The 22,726-nt window shown below is 39.3% G+C and overlaps 1 protein-coding gene across 1 annotated transcript in view; it reads right to left on the bottom strand.

Moving 5' to 3' along the window:
- Window positions 1-22,726, bottom strand: part of LOC132117502 (gamma-aminobutyric acid receptor subunit alpha-3-like) — a 220,801-nt gene that overhangs the window by 180,607 nt on the left and 17,468 nt on the right. Inside the window, exon 2 of the mRNA XM_059526826.1 lies at window positions 19,988-20,094. Within this exon, the coding sequence (XP_059382809.1) occupies window positions 19,988-20,073 (86 nt within the window). The 5' untranslated portion in view covers window positions 20,074-20,094. The remainder of the gene's footprint in view (window positions 1-19,987; window positions 20,095-22,726) is intronic.

Here is a 22,726-nt window from a genome sequence, read left to right as displayed (position 1 = left end):
AGCTTTCATTAGATACTCTGAGCGCGCATTGATTTTCCTTCCAGCCGCAGACAGGTCACGAATGCAGTGTAGTATTTTATTGGAGTCTCAAATTCCATTCCATTTCCTGTTATCTTGGTCTTGAGGTTTGTCATATATCGCTTGTTTTCTCAGTGCCTAGGTTCATGTTACATATGTTCTAGTGACATCTAATGTGAGTGACTGTAGACAAAGCAAAATGATATCATGAGAAGTGTATAATAGTTTGACAAATGACGGCATTTTAGATTATTACATAAAAGCTTTTATCTGCTCCACAGTTCTATAATCTGGATAGCAAAATAATCAAAATGACAAGGACAAAAGTCTAAAATCAAAAACCAAAAAGCAATAATGCATCTAATGGATACATACTGGTTAGGTTCTGTAGCTGTACTTGTATCTTACTGAAGCATTTTACCATCAACGTAAAATCTTGTTCTCTTTATAAAAGCACATTCCTGACCTTACTGAATATTTATTTATTTATGTATGTATGTATTTATTTTTTATGTATAGTAGATGTAACCTATAGGCTATTGGTTAATGCTACACATTTAAACACACAATCATAATCATGAATATTATAATTGATCAAATGCAAACAATACACATTCCAAATAATACAATTACCATTTCATCCACTAACTGACAGAGTAATTTGGTATATTCACATCATCAGAACACTCCCCTCCAAAACACAGGACCAGACAGGTAAGTTATACTATGAAATGTATTAAACAAACATATGCACAATAAAATAAATATGAAAACTTCAAAGTACTCAACTACAAAATACAGTTTAAACACACATGGCATTGTCCCCATACACATCAAATCATAACAAACAGTAAATCAATATACACAATAACACTGTGAACTGATGTTCACATGATGATAACCTACATGTTCATCATCACTCACCCCCCTCCCTCTAAACAGTCACGACCTCCGGAGTGACAAGATGTCATAACATGCCATAACATTAAGCACTCCTGCTCTGTACTGGATCTCGAATTTAAAAGGTTGAAGGGATAAGTACCAATGTGCTAAAGAGCTCTTTAGACATCGTTTTAGCCTTTGTAATATCTTGACAGTAGTAATTCAATAATTTGAATGCGAGTCAATGCAACATGTGATAATACCATACATCAGTACATTAAAAATAAATACATGAGTGAAATTAAGAACCAACAATACTAGGATATGTTGAGATGCTCTGGAAAGTGAACTTGGCCTTCATCATAGCATCCACATCCTGATAAATAAAATCAGCTTCCAACAAACATTTTCACTTTAATACTATGCAAGTTATTTGTTTGCTAAAGCAATTTGTTTAAAATAATTTTTGTCCTTTATTTGATAGGACAGTAGTGAGACAGGAAGCAAATTGGGAGAGAGAGGGCTGATGGGATCAGGAAAGGTCTGCGAGTTTGGAGTTTGGAAACACGAGGCTATCGACATCAACACTAAGGCTGAACCAATTTATTGAAATGGAATCAAAATCGTGATTCGACAGAAGCAGCGATTTTAATTCGTATCTTTCAGTGAAGCACAGTTCTGTGATCAGCAGTAAATCTCCATCAGAAAACCAGAGGGCGCTCTCGTGCTGAAAATCCAAATATGCCACGAAGAAGAAACCCAGGAAATACATATAGCGGTAGCTGAATAAACAGAAGATTTAACTGCTTTCATTGATTCAAAATGACTAATAAACAAACAACCATGACAATATATGGTTTATGAGTTCTTATTATTATTATTTTATGTTAAAATAAATTATATTTATAAGGCAGTGCCATTATCGCTGCTTAGAATACTATGAAATAGGTTGCGTGCCTTATTCTGGGTAAGAAGCCACATCATCTCACAGGAGAATTTATTTCAAACACTCGACTGACGTTATGAAGTGAGTTTGAAGTAAAAAAAAATGTTAATAAATGTGATATTTTCACGTGCTGTCAGATGGAGCAGCATTTACTACAAAGAGCCATAGTTCACTGAGAAGCTACGCAAACAGCTGTCATTATCGCAAACAATTTTTTTGCATAACTTGTCAGTTAACTACGGCTCTGTGTAGTAAATGCTGCTCCATCTGAAAGCATGTGAAAGTGATATACTGCTGATTACAGAACTGGCTTTACTAAAAAAATGCACATGACAATCGCATTCGATTAATCGTGCAGCCCTAAGCAACACAAATGCAATTTCATGTCAACTTTAAAATTATTCTTAAAACATTTGAAAAGAGAATAACACATTCACTGCACGTAATGCAACAATAATGTATTTTGTTTGTGCTTAGTGTGAGTCACAATTTGAAAACACATGACTGCATTTGTTCTCCTTGAAAGACATGAAATAGCAATCTTATTGATTGATTGATTTTTTTATGTAATGGTACAGATTATCAAACTTAAGATAAAATATATATAAGTTCACACTCAATGACACAAGCAGAAACACTGCAGTTTTATTCAGTGGCCCAAACTTTGCAAAACTATGACATATTGTGTAGTTGCTGATAGTTAACATGGCCAAAAATTAAGATGAAATTCTAATTCCATCAATAATCTCTTTATAGCAGTATGGCAGACTACTTTTATACAATATATTTAAATTCTATTTTATTATTAAATCTCCATACTTTTCATTGTGGAAGCAAAAAATAAATAAAAGATGCAGTTGTGATGGATTGGTGATGGATGGATGGATGGATGGTAGGGTGATGCACGTTTCTCAAAAGCTAGATGTACAGTATCATATACATTTTGCTAATAAATAAATATATAATGAATGAATGAATATTTGGATAATCAAGTAACTATGTATGTTGTGTCAGACTTGTGAACCATGACCTGAAGGTGAATGTTTTTGGAATGATTCTAATAGGCCTTTTACTTGCTAAAAAGTGCTAGCTATCAGTTAATTTTAACTTTACTGAAAAAATAATTCAACATTAAAATTAAGAGTGATTAGATGACAGAAGGCGTGCAGCAGATTATACAGGTTTTGATCATGTTGATAATTCAGAAGCATTAGAAAATCTGTTATTTTCTTGCTATCTTTATACTAAGATGCACTCCAAAATTCACTATTTGAAGTACTGTCCTCAGTCCACTAAGACCATTTGTGGACTTTAAGATGCAAAAATAAACAAAACAAATAAATAAAAAAACCCTCCTAAAAAATACATAAAAGTTGATGTCAGTGATCAAACGAAAGCCAGACGCAACAAAAAATGGAAATGCGCTCAAAACAGCACTGCTGTATTAAACCTGTGATTTTTCCTCAGAGCAATTAAGAAGCAAATCAGCGGGGAGGATTAAAACATCCACGTCTGATGTCCCAATCTTGACAGGCCTTCCCGAGCTCCGCTGCACATTTATAAAGTCTTGCAGAGCACCCTGGAGAAACCGCACCACAAATCGAAGACATTTTAATAATGTTCCTAAAAAACAAACCTTGCTACTCAAAATGTATTAAAGAGTACTTGAAAGGTCTTTAAATATATTCTAAGCCACTGACAGAGTAGGATTTATGTTGAAACATGCATCCCTTTCTGTCCTTTCTCCTCTTGTGTGAACCTAAACATGTGACGCATGATATCCTTCCTCAACATAAAAGCTCATGTTGCGGCTGAAATGAGAAGCCGTTTGCTCCATGCAGTCGGATGGTGACATTGATTTCCTCCGTTTGGCCTGCAGCCCTTTTGAAATACCCTCTGCTGGGCCAACAGGGAATGTAATCAGATTCCCGCGAAGCCAGCTGAGACCATCAGCCACTTAACGTTTCTGATGTTGACAACACTATTACTCAGTTTATCAACAAGTGCAGAAATGCAACAGTGAGATAGGGAAGAATATACTAGTTAATTAGCACGACTATCACAACATTGGAAATGTACTGAATATGCTACTTGTGACAGACAAAGACAAAGTGAGTCTGCAGTGAGATGAAGCACAATATCTTTACACAGCGTAATGCTCACTGTAGTGATGCAACTGATAAATTACCCTGCTGGGGGTGGCAAACGTAAAAACTCTTGGTAAGTGATGCATGCTGAGAATTACTAAATGGACTGCTGCATCTCAACTTGCCTTTCACTGAACCCTGCCACACATTAACCTTGACACAGTCACTGACAGCGTGTTATTTGTCGGTTCGGTCACATCTCTGAGTGCCACCCTATCCTTCGAAAGCTTGTGAATAATGCATACGCATTGAGTTAGTGGGAGAGTGGCCAGAAGTTTCGAAGTGATCCTTATGGAAGGACCGCAGGAGTGTCGCTCTCCCCTTCTTTGTCGGGAATTGATTTAATGTCACTTTGGACAGTTGCATTGATACTGATTCCAAACAAAACAGACAACAAAAGAGGTCTGAGCTATCCACAATCATTAACTCGAGATTGCACCACACAGGGGTGGGGTGTGTGTCTGTGTGTGTGTGAAGGAAAAAAGGTTCTGCAGCGCTTTGTCGGGGAGGCAAAGCACAGGCAGCTCATTCATATGTAAAAGATGGATTGTTGCGAATAATAGTTTTATCAAGCGCTGGCTATCGGTGCATGTGCGTGCAGCGAGGGATGGCTGTGATGCGTGGATCGACATTAGCTAATATGAGAGATTTGTCTGTGACAACATTATCCATTAGCAAAGTCTCTGGCCTGTGCTGTCGCAAAGCCGATTTAGAGTCGTGTGATAGTATCGTTGGGCATCAGCGAGCCTGCAGGACTCGTGGAGCGACAGCTGTGCTGATTCGGAGAGATACTCATGAGGTATAAGCACTCTGCTGCTCTGAAGTCTAAAGGGATTATGCCTAAACTTGGTCATGGCTCTTGCGGGCTTGCTGCATTTTCGAGAAGGCACGCAAAATATCCTCAGATACGCGTCATCCGTGTGGATTGCTTCCCGCTGTAGCATGGGGGAAGAAGAGCAGCTACTTGAAGCTGGAATCATGCGACAAGGTCAACGTCAAAGAGCTACGCTCTTGCCATTCGTGTGATTGAGGTCGCCTTGTTAGTATGCGCTGAGGGTTTGAGCTAGTTTGATCTGCCATCCAGAATAGACTAATATAAGGACCTGGCAGTCAGCGTCAGTAGTCATTTAGACTTCTTTAACAACATATTTGTAGCTCAGTGAATCTCTTAAAGCTTTACAGACAAGTTTCTTTGAAGCTTGGGCGAGTAAGGACGCAAGATGAAGAGCCTGTGTTATGATTATGTTGTCTCCAACAGTGTCTCTGGTATGGCAGAATGAGTTTGACGATGGAGACAGTGGGTTGCTGGAAGAGAGCTTGGAACATTATTGATGCTTGTTAATATGTGGAATTGCGTGATCCAATTTTCAGAAACTCACCTAAATAAGGTTAAGCACATTTAATCTGCTAAGACATGTTGAATTTTTATTTTATTTTATTATTATTTTTATAGAAGACCAAATTTAATGCTAACATTCAACCTTGCTCCAGTGTTTTGCTGTGCCTCATTTCTGGGATACTTTTCTGTATTTATTTATTTTTTTTGGGGGGGGGGGGGGGGGGGGGTTAAGGTTTTTATTTGTACATGCCTGGGAAGGCTGAAATTAAATTTACTCTGGAAGAGGCTAAGCAACAAAGGGCTATGGATCACAATAAAAGCTTATCAAAACCAAAGAAACCTCTCTGACTGTAAAGGAAATGGGTCAGCTGAATAAAATGCACTATTTAAGTCTCTCTCTCACTGAGAAAATGTATTCAGCAAACAACAAAGTAGATAGCACCATAAAGCATGCTGTAATGAGGCCCTGGTTTGTCCATTTAATAGTCTAGTTTACTCTGTTTGTTTGTTTTTAATCTATATCAGTTATTTACAACCAAATAATGAGCCTATTTCTGAGACAGACCTACAAGCAGACACAAAACTCTTGATGAAACAACTTGAAGTGTCCTAGAGAACTGTACTGCATAGATTTTATTGCTCTGAGGCTGCTCAGAGGGTCATAAGTTTCTCTTGAAAAAAAAATTCCTCACAAGCACAGCAAGATCAACAATGATAGAATCGCTTGGAGTATGTGGTATTTATATTGAAATTAGAGATGCATCATTGTATCAGCCACCACTAGGGTTAAGGAGAAAAGGAAAATGAGAGACAATTGTGATTCATTATAGGAAAATAAGGGACAGAATAAAGGGACGCTCAAAATATTTGTAATGTATAGTGTTTCATTTCCGTGTCTGCAGTTAAGCATATGTAAAAAAAAGTTGTATAAAAGGTTCTCAGAAATAATCACATTTGTTTTGCTTAACCTATTTATGTACAATTATTCTAAAAATAATTAAATCTATATAAAAAAAAATGTCATGAAGGTCATAAAGTCTTCCTCAAATAGCTAACCCACAGGAAAAATGTATTGCTCACTGGTTGCTTTTCCTAAGCTCAGGAGACTTAGATTAGATTCTCATATATCATATATAACACCATTTCAGATGTTTCTTCTAAAATTTCCTAGGAGGAATGGAGGTAGACATAAATGAGGCATGATAAACATTTTAGAGTCAAAACAGAGAATGTGGTGAAAGAAACATAGAATATCTCTTTATTTTCTTGCTGCAATCTATATCAAGGCTGCATTATAGGAATATTTTATTGCTCAGTGTTTGCTCATTCTGACCTCAGGAGACTTCTCATTTTAGCCTCATTTTAGCCTCAACAGTATCTCAGATGTTTTTCCTAAATATCCTTAGGAAAAAATAAAAGTAGACACACAAGTAGACACAATTGAGACATGAGAATGTTCTGAAAGAAAGGAATCCAAAATGACAATGGGAGAGAAACGTATGAGAAACATGGGAGATCTCTTTATTTTTTCACTGAAATCTCTTGTAAGACTCCATTTATAAAAATGTTTTACAGCACAGTTGAGATCTCTTTTAAAAGCTTTAAAAGAGTCCATTGTGAGATTGTTAGAGTTTTTATCACAGGAGAAAAGTTTGAGAAGCAGGAGACTCGAGCAAAAATCTCCATTCGATCTTAAAGTGACCTCATTTCTGTCTAGGAGAAATATTTGAGATGCTAAAGAGATCTCACTTTTGATTTTTCTTTCCTATGGGAAGTTCACAAATAAAACAATGACTGTCCTAAAAGACTGATTAATTTCAAATTGAGAATATATTATTTATATGTTGTATGTGGTCATGTGTGCAAATGCCTAAGGAATACAGGACAAGCTGCCTTCCATATGGCTTTCATATGAAATGCTTCTTTGATGCCTCAAATACTGGATAATTCCGTATTATACTGAGCGGCTGGCAAACCTAGCAGCCACATTTAGAGAGAGGTGTGACCTCGGCATCCTAGCTAAATTTGCCCATTGGCCTCTGACCATCATGGCCTCCTAACAATCCCCATATCTGCTGATTGGCTTCATCACTCTGTCTCCTCTCCACCAATAAACTGATGTGTGGTGAGCGTTCTGGCGCACTATGGCTGCCGTCGCATCATCCAGGTGGATGCTGCACACTGGTGGTGGATGAGGAGATACCCCCTGACAATGTAAAGCACTTTGAGTGCTTAGAAAAGTGCTATATAAACGCAATGAATTATTATTATTATTTATTGTGTTGTATATCATCTACAGTCAGCTTCTGCTTGTATTATTTTATAATTACCTACTCAAATAAATTAAATCTTTAAAATGTGTGTGAAATGCTTTTTCAAGCATAACAATGCTTTCAGTTCACCTGAATGTAATTGTGTTCCCTAGCTGCACCTCATGCCATTGATAATGAAACAACCAGACTGTGAGAAAGAACAAAGCTTCCTTTTGTTAAGAAAAACTTGCACCTTTAAAACCTATGTTAAAAAAGGCAACTAAACGTCTGGGATAGTTTTGAGTTTGCATTGTTTCCTCATTCGTAAGCAAATGTAGCTGTGATCTAACAAAATCTAACAAAAGATGCAAAATCTGCATCATCCCTGTGCATCCCTCCATTGAAATATATTTGACTTTGAGGACTGAGATCTTATTTGGAAGATGCCATACCAAGGATATTATTAGGAGAAAAAAAAATCTCAGAAGGAGATTTAATAGATAATTAGTTGTCATGCATTGCTGTTTCCAGAGCTGCAGGATTTGTACATCAAAAACTGTTGTCATAGCTAAATAATAGGTCATTTTACAGCTTTATTTTTAGATCTACTACAATATAAAATGGACTGTTTAGTTACTGGCTTTAATTACCAATGCATTAACTGCAATAAATGTTTTTTTTTACAACTAACACCTGCTGTTTCACTCTGCAAACATCAGTGGTGCATGCATGAACAGCACTTGAAGTAAGTAAATAAATAAATAAAATAAAATAAAATGCAAAAATAAATAAATAATACTTGAAAAAAAATTCTAAAGTGAGCATGGTGTTAAATGCTGATTCCGTTAGCATCATCTCCAAAGGGAGCAGTAAAATCTTCTGAAAAAAGGTGGTGATATTTTTAATGGTGGTGGGGGGTGATAGATGTTCAAGAAGATTGGTGCTGTGATGTCACACTGAATCAAATTCAGTACATTTTCTATCTGCTGACATAACGGAAAATGAATTTCTGCAAAGAAAGGACCTCACATTCAGTGACCCCTACTGAATATTGTGTGAGTGTGGGGCACACTAAAATGAATGGCTGCTATCCTTCCTCTTTCATCTCAAGATGTTCCCTTCTTCCCTCTTTTATTATCTCTCTCTTGTGCATGTGTTTCTCTTTTGCTTATGTTACTGCCAGATGGAATTGGTAGATTCCAATCAATGTTCTTCTTTGACTAATTACTCTGACAAAGATGGTGAGGATCCAGATGAATAGATGCCTGCTGAGCATGCCTGGCAACACACTCGCAGACGCTCTATCAAGAAACATGCCAAATATATCTTCCTAAGCAGCTAGAAATCTGCAGTATAATGATTCTCTATTAAACACTTACCAAGAGATGATCTGGTATGATGGCTTTGGATTTAGGCCACAGTTAAGGCCTAATATGCTCACTGCAGTGTTATTTTTGTTATTTGTTTGAGGGGGAAAAAGTAGTTCCAAATGGCTGAACAATGTTATACTGTTTGCATATATTCCGACACCACCTTCATGGCTGCATACCCACATGCTAATAAAAAGAATATGATAATAATATTTTAATATGTGCCATATTAATAAGATAACAAAACCACTACAAACAATGACAGCTGTGAGAAAAGAGCAGTAAAGAAAGCATCTGAACACAATAATGTGGATATGTTTCCACTCTATTACAAAATGAAAGTTCCTTAACTTACTTAACTTACTTACTTAACTTAAATTGCAACTATAAAGTAGCTCTCCAGCGTGTTCATGTTTTTGCTGGTGTATCACGATAGCAAACGCAGCACTAAAAATGTGCGTTGAAGTCGAGCCCCAACCTCCCGCTCTCTCTCTCGTGAGGCCAATAAGGAAGTGACTAAAACTGCAATTCATCGACTGGCCGCTTGAGGCTGGCTGCAAAAGGGAGTCAGTCCCATAGACTCCCCATGTTAAAATGCCCAACTTTACAGCAGAAAAAAACATGTTTACAGCCTGGTGCAAAAATTATTTTGGTCTAAATAGCTAATTTTGCCCTTCATGACAACTGTGAGGGGGAGAATTTTTTTTAGAACGCATCCGTTTAAATTATATTAAGACTTAAAGTTCTGCATAATTAAGGGCGTGGTCACTTGATTGACAGGTGGATTGCCGCTGCTGACACTGCCGTCGTGCTAGGTGGGCGTGGCTTCAGCAAGTAGCTCCCACCTTTTTGCCCATTTTTGATTATCTGGGAGAGTCACACGGTCATGCTCTGCCAAGATGGCGACGGCCCGCTCTGCACACTTTAGGCTTCAAAAACACTTCAGGAGTCTACAGGTGACGTCACGGACATTACGTCCATATTTTTATACAGTCTATGGTTGAAGTAAAGAAAGAGGGTGATGATGTGATACAAAGTATCTTCAGCTATATGTGAAGTGGCCCAGCTATTTATAAACGAACCACAACTATGGAATTAAAAGCTACCAATCAACAGATGCCAGAGTACTGAATAATGTTACCTACTTGAGGGAAACTGCCTAGGACAATGTATTAAAAAATTTGATTCTACATCCTTACCAGATTACAGATACAGTGTGTCTTAGACACAAAATTACAGACAAATACAGACAAGTAACCATGATACCACCACTACTATAAAACACATGCTCATTGCAACCGCTTCACTAATGGTGTGTTCACACCAGACGCAATGAACGAATGAATCATTAAGCGTGAGTGATTTACATGTTGATAAGTCAATGCAAAGGGGCAAATAGACATCCTGCAGAGCGATTCGTGTGAATGAGGCGGTGCAAAAGATGTGATTTGCGCAAAAGACGTGGCGTCAATTACGTGTAACGCATGATTCACGCCACGTTAACCAATCAGGAGCTTGCTCTAGTAGTGCCGTGATTATGACGTAGCGTGCAGAGGCAGAAATCTGAAACAACAATGGAGGACTGTCACGGTTGGTAAACCGTGATCTCTGGGTTTTGCACGTTGTGGGTGAAGTCTGTGTGTTACGCGTCAGCACTGATTAGGTTGTGGGCGTCTCCGTTAATTGTCATCAGCAACAGCTGTCACTCCTTTACTCATCCCTATATATTGGCTTGTCTAGCGTCTTGTGTTCGTGAGAGCATTGTTTCATGTTTGTAACCTATGCCTTGCTTTCTTGTGTGTTTCTGCGTTGGATGTCCGTGTCTCCCCGGAACCCCGTCCACTCTACGCAACCCACCACCAAGCAACACCACTTACCTTCGGCTCGCTTCCCCGCAGTTCCTGTGTCACCCTCTCCTGCTGCCCACTCACCTCCGCCTTCTGGATTCGTCATTCCTCACCACCACCTTGGACTGTGCATTCCTCCCAGCGTTATTTGTGTCCTTCACCCAGTCGTTACAGAACGCTCTCACCAACCATGAAAGCAGCGAGCACCACTTCACTGTCTGAATTCATTCACCACAGCATCAACCGCATGGATCAGCAGCAGGAGAGCATCGTGAACACCGGACGTGCGATCCAAGCGCTGGTGACACAGGTGTCCGAGCTCACCCAGCAGATTCATCAACTCACCTCTCCCACCTCTCCCGCCTGCGCTGCCCGTCCCCCGGGAGACCTCCCAGGACCACTTCCGGCCAGAGCCACGACTTCCGGCGCCAGAGAGTTATCCGGTGAGCCAAACTTTTGCAAGAGTTTCCTTAACAAATTTTCCATGCATTTTGCATTGCAGCCCCCCACCTTCACGACAGAGGAGTCCAAGGTTGCATTTGCTCTTACCCTTCTCTCTGCCAGGGCCGCCTTATGGGGGATGGCGGTGTTGGAGAATCAACATCCGTGTTGCGCCTCGTTCCACTCCCTCTCCGAAGAGATGAAATGGGTCTTCGATCGAGCCATGGCCGGCAGGGAGGCCGCTCACCAGCTCTCGGACCTGAAACAAGGAAAATCATCAGTGGTGGACTATTCCATTCAGTTCCGCACCCCCAACGGCCTAATCGACCTGGCCCTTCGGGTGGACACTCGGATTAACCACCTGGGTAGACAAGTCAGTCCTACACGCCATTACGTCTCTCCGGAAAGGGGCCGCTCGAGTCAAGAGAACATGGTCGGTCCTGTCTACGATCATGAACCCATGCAGGTGGGTAGAGCTTGGCTTTCTCGGAGGGAGAGAGAGCAGCGGAGGTCCCAAGGACTGTGTTTATATTGCGGTGGCTCGGAGCATTCCATCCATTCATGCCCGGTAAAAGAGCCAGCCCGGTAGTAAGTTTGAGGCTACTATCGGGTGGGATCTCTGCCGGGAAGTCCTCAACCACATCATCGACTCTCCTTCCAGTGAAACTGCGGTGGGAGAACCACAATCACGACTGTCACACCCTTCTGGACTCTGGGGCCGAAGGTAATTTCATTGACTCTCTCTTCTTGCACGTCACCTGAACCTTCCTGTCCTTCCTGTGTCTCATCCCATCCATGTCACCGCACTCAATGGCCAGGAACTGCCACACGTCACCCTATACACTGAACCCATCACTCTGCTCACCTCAGGCAACCACAGTGAAACCATATCCTTTTACCTCATGGACTCCCCTGTAGCTCCCATTGTTTTAGGTCACCCCTGGTTAATCAAACGTAATCCACGAGTGGATTGGGGTTCCAACACTGTCACCTTGTGGAGTGAAAGTTGTCATGAGTCTTGTCTGGTTTCTGCTTGTCCTGTTGTCCCGTGCTGCTTCTCTTCCTCCGCATCGTCCCTATGACTGTGCTATAGATTTAGTGCCAGGTAAGTCTCCGCCTAAAGGCAAACTTTACTCTCTTTCTATTCCGGAGAGGGAGGCCATGGAGAAATAAATTTCTGATTCCTTGGCATCGAGGTTCATCCGGCCTTCCTCTTCTCCAGCAGGGGCAGGATTCTTTTTTGTGGGTAAGAAGGATAGTTCTCTGCGTCCTTGTATTGACTACCGAGAGCTGAACAACATCACAATAAAGAACACCTGTCCGTTACCGTTGATGTCTTCAGCTTTCGAGAGGTTACAGGGAGCATCCGTATTCACAAAATTGGATTTACGTAACGCTTATCATTTGGTCCGCATCAGGAAGGGGGATGAATGGAAAACCGCCTTTAACACCCCTAGAGGGCACTTTGAATATTTGGTGATGCCGTTCGGGCTCTCCAACTCGCCAGGGTTTTTCCTATCACTCGTTAATGATGTATTGAGAGACATGGTAGATCAGTTTATATATGTTTACATGGATGACATACTGATTTTTTCTTCATCTCTCCAGGAACATGTTCAACATGTCAGACGAGTGCTCCAGAGATTATTCGAGAATTGGCTTTTTGTCAAGGCGGAGAAATGCGTATTCCATGCACAGTCTGTTCCCTTCCTAGGGTATATCGTCTTGTCCAAGGGAATACTTATGGATCCTGACAAAGTTAAAGCTGTGATAGATTGGCCATCTCCAGATTCCCGTAAGGCCCTACAGCGGTTTCTGGGGTTCGCCAATTTCTATCGACGTTTCATTCATAATTTCAACCAACTAGTCACACCTCTGACGGCCTTGACCTCCCCCAGTACTCCGTTCAGGTGGTCGGATGCAGCCGAAACTGCATTTACCAACCTCAAGAGCCGCTTCGTTTCGGCTCCCATCCTTGTAGCCCCTGATCCCACATGGCAGTTCGTGGTGGAGGTCGACGAATCAGAGGTGGGGGTAGGAGCAGTTCTTTCCCAACGTGCTGCCTCGGACGATAAGATGCATCCCTGCGCGTTTTTCTCTCATCGGTTATCTCCTGCTGAATGCAATTATGACATTGGTAACAGAGAATTGTTGGCCGTCAAATTAGCTTTAGAGGAGTGGCGTCACTGGTTGGAAGGTTCAGGGGTACCTTTCATTGTTTGGACCGATCACAAGAATTTAGAGTACATTAGAACTGCCAAAAGACTCAATTCCAGGCAGGCTCGGTGGACACTTTTTTTCGGTCGTTTTGATTCTACTCTGTCGTACCGCCCCAGTTCCAAAAATGTCAAACCCGACTTCACGTCTTTTTGATCCCTCCACCCGCCCGGTGACTCCTGAGTGTATTTTACCTGAGAAAATAGTCATCTCAGCACTCGTATGGGAGGTCGAATCGAAGGTCAAGACGGCCTTAGAAGGGGTAACGCCTCTGCCCGGTTGCCCACCGAATCGTTTATTTGTGCCGGAAGAGTTACGGTTCAAAGTTATTCAGTGGGGTCACTGCTCTAACGTTGCTTGTCATCCAGGGATAAGCTGAACCAAGGGGTTAGTTAAACAACGATTCTGGTGGCCACTTATGGCTCGTGACGTCCACGATTTTGTTTTGGCTTGCTCAGTTTGCGCCAGTGGTAAGTGGTCTAACCGGCCTCCTGATGGGCTTCTTCAACCGCTGTCTGTCCCTTCGAGACCCTGGTCACATATCGCACTAGATTTTGTTACCGCCCTCCCGCCCTCTAATGGCATGACGGTCGTTTTGACCGTAGTGGACCGGTTCTTGAAGGCGGCACATTTCATTCCCTTGCCCAAATTTCAGACAGCCAAGGAGACAGCGGTCACTGTCCTAAATCACGTCTTTTGGTTACATGGCCTCCCGGTAGACGTGGTTTCTGACAGGGGATCCCAATTCATATCCAAATTTTGGAAAGAATTTTGTAAGTTGCTAGGAGTGACGGTTAGCCTGTCTTCGGGTTATCATCCCCAGAGTAAAAGGCAGTCTGAGCGAGCCAACCAAGATTTAGAGAGAACGTTGCGATGTTTGGTCTCCAAGAATCCTTCTTCCTGGAGCCAACAACTCTCTATGGTGGAGTACGCTCACAATTCGTTATCAGTATCAGCCACAGGCCTCTCTCCATTTCAGTGCAGCTTAGGTTACCAGCCACCAGCTTTTCCTAGTCTGGAATCTGAAGTCGCGGTCCCCTCCGCTCACGCATTTGTCCAGAGGTGACACCGCACCTGGACCAGAGCCTGCTATACTCTGCTCCGGATGAGGTAGCGCACTAAGGCCAAGGCCGATCACCACTGGTCAAAGCCTCTCGTTTACATCGTGGGTCAAATGGTGTGGGTTTCTACGAACAATATTCCTCTCCGTTCCGTTTCTAACAAATTAGCTCCCAAATTCATTGGCCCGTTTACTATCACCAAGATCATTAGTCCGGTGACAGTCCGGTGACAGTCCGCCTCAAACTACCTCCAGCGTACAGGAGGATACATCCCGCCTTCAATGTGTCCAAAATTAAACCCGTGTTTTATTCACGTATTAATCCACCTACCCCGGTTCCTATACACATTCATACTTTTATAGAAACAGTGGCTCCATTTATCATTTGAAAACTATTACAATCTAAACTTGAACAAATAACACCACTGCCTCCTTTAGTTTTCATTTAAACATATTAAATAGCAGCAGAAATGTAGTTAAAGGAAATGTGTAGGCCTATATATCCTGCATTACAATGAAAAAATATATATATCAAACTTTTTTTTTTTAAGTTTTTTAAAAGGTTTACTTTTTATATACTTCTCAGAAATGGGCTTTATGTACTCCTCAGAAATATACTTAAAATTACATTTAATTATATTTGACATATACTTACAAAAATTATAAATATATTTGAGCTATACACCTAGAATCCGTGTTTTCATTATTACAATGTAGAAGGCGCTAGTACACATCTTCTGTACAGAATTTCCAAAAAAAAAAACACAAGTGAAGAAGAAAAAAGAAACACCAGATACTAACAGATGTAATCTGACATGAAACAGCATCAAAACTGTAATGTTATGGAATAAAATTACAGATGAAGAGGTAATAATTACAGTCAAGCTTTGGGGTGTTGATGGACTCCATCTACATTTTGATTATCATTCTGAATCCAATTCATAGTCTTTTTTCTGCTTTTTGTTTAAAATTGTATTAACACTTTAAAGTGTTTTAAAAAAAGAATGCATGAAGCTTGAATAAAATGTTTTTGTTTACAAGCAGATTTCTTTGTTCTTTCTTTAGATGTTTTGTTTGTTCAGATAGTCATGTAACAAAATATATATGCATTAAAACCTAAATAGGGACATAGTAGTATACTTAAAGTATGATGTAAAGTTCACTTAAAGAAAGGTTATGAATATACTTGCAGTATAAAACTACTAAAATAGTAGTTTACTGAGACTATACTTCAAAGTGTACAAATTATTTATTTAGTAAACTATCAGTATACCTATAAGTTCACGTTTACTATAATTGTAGTACAAACTACAAACATAGAGGTAAACTAGCAGTGTACTCAAAGTTTGCTACTGTTATACTTAAAGTATACTTAAAAGTATATATTTATATACTTTTTTATATATATATACTAGAGAGTGGGCCAATTTAGTCCCAAGGAGTATTGAAACAGTACACTTACAAGTATACTACTAGAACACTAATATGTGTATACTAGCTACATAAAGTATACTTAGTAAAATAAACTTGAAGTATACTACTTTTTCGTAAGGGAAAACAAATTATATTTTATGTTTAGTCACTAAAGAGACATCAGAGCCAGCAGCAAATTTCTGAAGGACTAGCCGAGTTGAGAGTGCTCTCATCGGTAACATGAGAACTGAGCTCCCGCTGATTGCGTGGAGCTGATCATCTCCAAAATCGGCGAAACAAATTTTTAAATAGGCGTGAGTACCAAATGGCTTAAAATTCTTAAAAAGGTGTGCAAATTATTATACATTTTTGTCAAAATGCAACAATGACCCTATTAGTCAAGTGACAGTTCTGTCAGCTGTCCTGAAATGCGAGTAAGTCTTGTATCGCAGCGTGCAGGTCACTGATGCGCTGATGAGAAGCGCGCTCTGAGAGAGTTCATGGATTCAAATGACTGATTTAATCTTAGACTTTGTGTGGATTTATTTTATTATTCAAACCTACACGCTATGTTGAATAAATGCAGGAATTTCCCTTATTCTAAACTTGAAAGCTGCGAGATTTATTAAAACCATGCGACACATAGTCCCCCTCAGAAAACTTTTTAGGCCTGGAAATTGTTGTTTTAAAATCGCATTGCATTTCCATGTTATTCATGACCTTACAGACCCTATAAAAGCAACTGATGCACGCTCTTAATCCCTAAACTGGTCCACCAATGTGATAGCGCGAGTGCTCCATTACCTGTCCCTTCTGTAATCGCGTGCCGGATCCATTGCCCCGCTTTGTTCCGGTATACCTCGCAATTTACAAATTAAGCACTGTACGTATTACTAGCAAACGTAACTTCACTGATAACCTACATGGTTACAATTTAATTTAACACCACGGATCTGGCTGTTGCAGGTGAAGGGGCCACATCTAGCATTCCAGGCCCCAGTGAAACACAGACCACTGAGACCAGGGATACTCAGCCTGGGGGGTGCAAAACTCAATCTCGCCTAGGGCAACCAAAGGGCTAGGGCCCTTTTTTTTTTTTTTATTTGTTATGCAGGTTGAAAGTTACAGTACTTCTCATCCAGACAGCAATCACCAAGTTAAGTGGTCTAAATGTATTCATATGTATTATATCGTCTGTGCAAGGTATTGACCATAAAATGTTCCTCCAATCATATCACTCAGTACGAGGGCAACGATAGGTTGTCCTACCTACCTGTCAACATATGTTTTTGCATACCTCCACAATACACTTGGTATTGCAGACCGAGCAAGCAGGGCTTGAAAACTAAAAAAAAATTCATTCTGTTCACTCAGAGCAGAATCGATATTTTAACATTTCTGTTCTGTGTTCCTCTGATATTATTACCATTCCGAAACCGGTTCGGTGGAAGAAATACTGGTTAATAACGTTATTTTAAAAAAAAAACAATATTCTTTGCCTATAATTTGCCTATTAATTATAATAATATAATAATAATAAAGTATAGCGCAGTGGTTCCCAACCTTTTTCAACTCGCGGCCCACACAACCAAACACATATGTTTGCACGGCCCACTGAAAAAAATTAACTGACCACACTATTGTGGTACTATTTATTCAGATAAATTGGCGGTTTATTCTTAAACCAATCAGCGAGCTCAAATAGTGGAAGCAAAATTACAGTTTAATATTTATTTTTTGTTATTTAATTATATGAAATGATGTTATTATGTTATGACTTAGACATTTTACATATATTAACAACATTATTATTTCTTTTAATAATAATTGGCGGCCCACAGGTTGAGAACCACTGGTATAGTGTTTCCTTTAATCAAAAAGAAAAGGAAAAAATAGAGATCTAACACTTAGTCACAGCCAATGCAGCATCATCTTCTCCAGATTTTGGCCAAATGTAAGCTAAAAAATCTATCTATAAATCTATTTTTAAGATATTAAAAAATGTTTGCTGCATTGTAAAAAAAAACAAAAAAAAACACTTTATAAAATTGCGTTTTGAGAGTGAAAAAAAGTCGCGGCTCACATTGCATTTTATAAGCCCTATTACTTTCCGAAATCTAATGAAGGCTAAAATGCCTGTAGTCTAAAGCAAAATGTTTACAAACATTATAAAAACAGTAATTAGTTTCTCTCCAAAACAAATCCTCTAAAGTTTAGGCTATGAAAACGTCAATACAAAAACAAATTAATTTATGGTGAAGCTGATACCTCTCTCATTCAGCATGAATCCAAATGTTTCCATGTTCCCGACGTATCTGGATGCTAAAATCTTATTTATTATATAGTGTTCGTACTTTCAATTATTATTACTTAAAATAATCTTGTCGGTAAACAGTTAATAATCAGTTAAGGAAAAATAACTGAAATTAACATCCCTAGTCAGTAACGTCACAGTGCAATGAATATAGAATAATAGTTAATGTATAATAAGTAACGCTGTATATGCATCCGATAGTCGGACTCCAAATTTCATTCTAAGAATTATTTTGAGGTTAATAGGGTCCTGCAATTGGGTCCTCCTTCCCAGATCCCTGACAGCATGCTGGCATTGAATGTCGAATGCACATGCACTAAGTCTGAGAAAAATAGGCCATTTTTGCGCTGCAGCATCCGGCCCAATTTGTTTTTAATCCGGCCCTGAAGGCGGTGCATTGCCACTGAGACTTGCCCATGATGAGTTCACAGTTGAGCGGACATTTCACTCGTTGGCTTCAGTGTCACATTTGCATATGCTGTACTGCTGGAATTTGTGATTGGTTGACAGCAAATTTCAAATATTAAATGGAACGATAAAATAATGTTATTAACTGGTTAATGGCCATTTAAAATTTTCGATTCTGTTCGAAACTATAAAATTTGATTTAGTTTCTGGTTCTAAAATTTTGTTTGTTTTTCCAGTTTTCTTTTTCATTCCTTGAACCGGTTAAGAGCCCTGCGAGCAAGGGTGGAAGCCGATATTATTGTAATATTATGCACTTTGTATTGTAATGTTTTTTTTTCTCACCAGTGAATGAGACATGAGGTAATCTGACAGCGTTGCATTCAACCAAAGCCATCTCTTATAGTGTCGCTGGTTAGCCTCATGGTCTGCCTAAGCGCATTCATGTGATTTGTAGGGAGGGTGCGATCTTATGCTTCAAAGTTAGCTTTCTATTGCTAGCCTCTCCAAAATCACCTACACTACTTTAATGCTAGAAGGCCAATGCAACTGATTTTTTTTAAATTATTAAAATACCTCTTCACAATCATCTTGTCTACTGGGGAAGGACAACCTGGTTAAGGGGGTGATGCACAATCACACCCCTCCTTGGCTCTGGCCCTGTGTCTCAACCCAACAGGCTGAACAAAAAAACTCATTTGGCCAAATCTAAATGAACTTCGCTTTGCCCAAATTTTGTTCAAAATGTAATCATTCCAGTTCATTCTTTGATTTCGCTTGGGGCCTTTATGAATACAAGCTTAAGACACGGTGAGAATGGTTCAGGAAAGACGTGTGTCATGAAAGGGATCCTATTTTATGATTTAATGCTGTATTTAGTTTTTAGAAGACCACTAGCTCTGGCACTTGATTGCAAACTCATAATCCCCTTTTCCCCCAAATCTCTTTCTTTATGTACATTCACAACTCTGACATGTATGAGTGGGCTAATGAGCAGTGAAAACCAACTGCCATTACGGCAACGCAATCTAGGCTAAACTCGTTTTGGAATCCCACAGGTTCTTCCAGCGTGAGTTTCTTTCCAGGTTTATTGAGTCACACTTGTAACCAAGCCCGCTCCACCACCAAAAATCCAATTCATGGCAGTTTGTGCGAGCAATTTACAGCCAGCTACGATTGGCTCCAATGGCATTTTGCTGATCGTAAAAGCCCCTGCACAGTAATACAACCTTATTAATGAATGTATTAGCTGCAATGCATCCCTAGAGCCTGCAACATGGGTAACAGAGAAAAGGTAGAAAGTGGCTAGAAAGGGAGGGTTGATGAGTCATCCCACCTGGTTTGCAAGCTGGGGTTGAAAAGCATGAGGAAAATCCACACACATGGGATGCATGCTGTGAGCTTGTGGAGAATGCCAGCCATATCCCTCTGAGTTCTGAACGCCTGTAGAAAGAAGAAGGAAATGAGGGTGAGAACAAGCAAATTAGCAAAGTGGAGAACTTCAAGCCCAGTCACCTGCACCAGTTCTGAAAGTCAAATATGAAAGGTGCTACTCAGCTGCCTCCCAATGATGCGGACATTTTATTTGTCCAAACATCAAAATAAATGTGCGTAGGATTACATTTTTTGTGACTTAGTAAAAGTACAGATATTTTTAGGAAGTATTATATATATATATATGACAAAATGAAAGACAAACTTCTGTCAGATGTGCCAGAGAAAAACAAACTGTCCTGATTTAGTATCTGCAGTCAGAAATGATTTTTAAAATTATATGTCAGTGTCATTATTCTAACGTAAATTGCACAGCTTAAATGTATGAAATAAAGTCTCTTTCACCTCATAATAAAGAACTTTCATTACAATTGCACGTACTAATGCAGCAGCGCACTGTACATCACTTCATTATAGACATTATGCAGCTTCGCCCCTTTTCAGCACTGCACACATTTGTCTTCTGTATTGTGTTTGAATTTTCATAACGTGAACATGCAGTTGTACAAAATGAATAAACCACTCATAATAAAAAAAATACAAATCCTGGTCAACTTGACAATTGTTATGAATCCTGCCTCAAAAATTACAATGCTCATGATAACTTTTGTTAAATCTACGATTTGAAACAATGTTCAACAACAATGATATAGAGCAGGGATGGGCAACTTCAGTCCTGGAGGGCCACTGTCCTGTGGAGTTAACTCCAACCCTTGAAAAGGGGGAGTCGTCTTATTTTCAGAACAATACCATAGATTATTTTGTCTGTCTGCCTATAAAAGCATAATAATAGAAATAATATTTGAATTTCTAAAACATGCCTGAAACATTCTTAGGTATTTAAAGCATAAGAAGGCCCTTTGAAGTTAAAATGATTATTTAGTACTTGGATTAAGTATAATTATAATCTAACATATAAAAATAAATACAAATACATGTTTTTTTTTAATAATCTAGAATGTAAGACTGTTTTGTCTTGAATCCATCATTCAAATAAGAAATATGACAAAACTTGACCTTCTAACATCACTAATATTACTAATAATATTCAAATACAGGACACTATAGCTAATCACCAATATGTATTTATTTATTTGTTTGTTTGTTTGAAGAAAAGCAGTGAATTGTGTTGTGTGTCATTTAGTATTTGGTAAGAACTGTCTCAGTGTGAAAGAATGTATGAAGCTGTATCGGATAAATCCCTAGACTTGTCAATGTATGAGAATGCAACCTGTTTGTGACAAGTGTTTGCTGGAAACTACTGTGCAGAGCAGTGCTGCGAGAATTTGATTAAACTGTCTGGAGATTCTTTGCAATGATAGCCTGCGAAATGCAGCCTACAGTCACATTTTCTCTGTTAACTTCTGGAGAATTGTTATGGATATGTATCTGTATCTACAGCTGCTAGGGGTAAATGTGCCTCTGATAGGAGGCTTGAAAGTGTTTTCTCTTGTAGAATATTGAGAGGGAGATTAATATGAACATTTATATGCAAGCTGCATTAGAGTTCCACTAAGTGCACAGAGAATTAGGAGTGGACTTCAATCTAATTGCAAAGAGCCCAAAACAGAAATGCAATCCCTTTGCAAAGCAGCACTTGAACTCAACAAACACAAAGTAATTTATTTAACAAAAGTTTATCTGCAGTAGGCAATTGCATTCAGAGTAGGGTGTATTTTTTTCTGCTAGCATTTGCAAAGCCATTATTGCTATGTTCCAAGTGGCAACTTCTGTGTATATGCTGAATACATTTCAAAGGATTAATAAAACTCTCTCACACACATACACAACCTTGCATATTTTGATTCAAGAAAAAAGAAAGAGCTGAATTGAAGTCTCAGCACCTTTGACTGATCCGCGATCTACAACGAGGAGAAATTAGATATATTGCCCATGCCAGCATCCCACGTTGGCCTGCTCCTGTGGCTTATCTTAAATTAAAGGTGAAAATACATTAAGTTCCAAGGTGCTTGCAGGCTTTGCAGCAGTTCTACCCTTGATTTTATAGTCTGCTGCCAGACATACACAGTAGAACAGTAGAAGCACAAGGGCAGCATGGCAAATAAGTCCTTCATCTCCCCTATTGATCTGGCTTTCGTTTCTCAAAGCTGTGGCACCCTTAAACATTATATTCCATCTACAGCACAGGTACAATGCAGAAATAGTTCACTAAAATACTCTTAAGTATATTCCATTATTTCCGACCCCTGCTGCTGGTGGCATAGGGGCAAGTACATTATGAATGTCTCACTTTCCTGAGCCATACACTTCAGGTCTTGAAACAGGTCTTCTACTAAAGATCTGAAAAAATAAATCATGTTTTTTTACAGTGTCCAAACGTACATGTTTGCTATTGTCTTATCCATATCCTTATAAAAGTTCAGAATGTTGCTGCAGATTAAATATAATGTTAAATGTTAAATAAATATTTAGTTAGATATTGACCGTTTGACTTAACTGTCTCTACTTAACTGTCAGTCTCGTGAATATATAGCATATTTGTACTTATTTTTATTGTAGCTCTGAACCGAACATTTCTCTACAATGCAGAGGGTTGTTGATAACACCCTGTGCACGGTTC

The sequence above is a fragment of the Carassius carassius genome, chromosome 36 (assembly GCF_963082965.1).
Source record: "Carassius carassius chromosome 36, fCarCar2.1, whole genome shotgun sequence".
NCBI lineage: Eukaryota > Metazoa > Chordata > Actinopteri > Cypriniformes > Cyprinidae > Carassius > Carassius carassius.
This window is presented reverse-complemented; position numbering and strand designations above follow the sequence as displayed.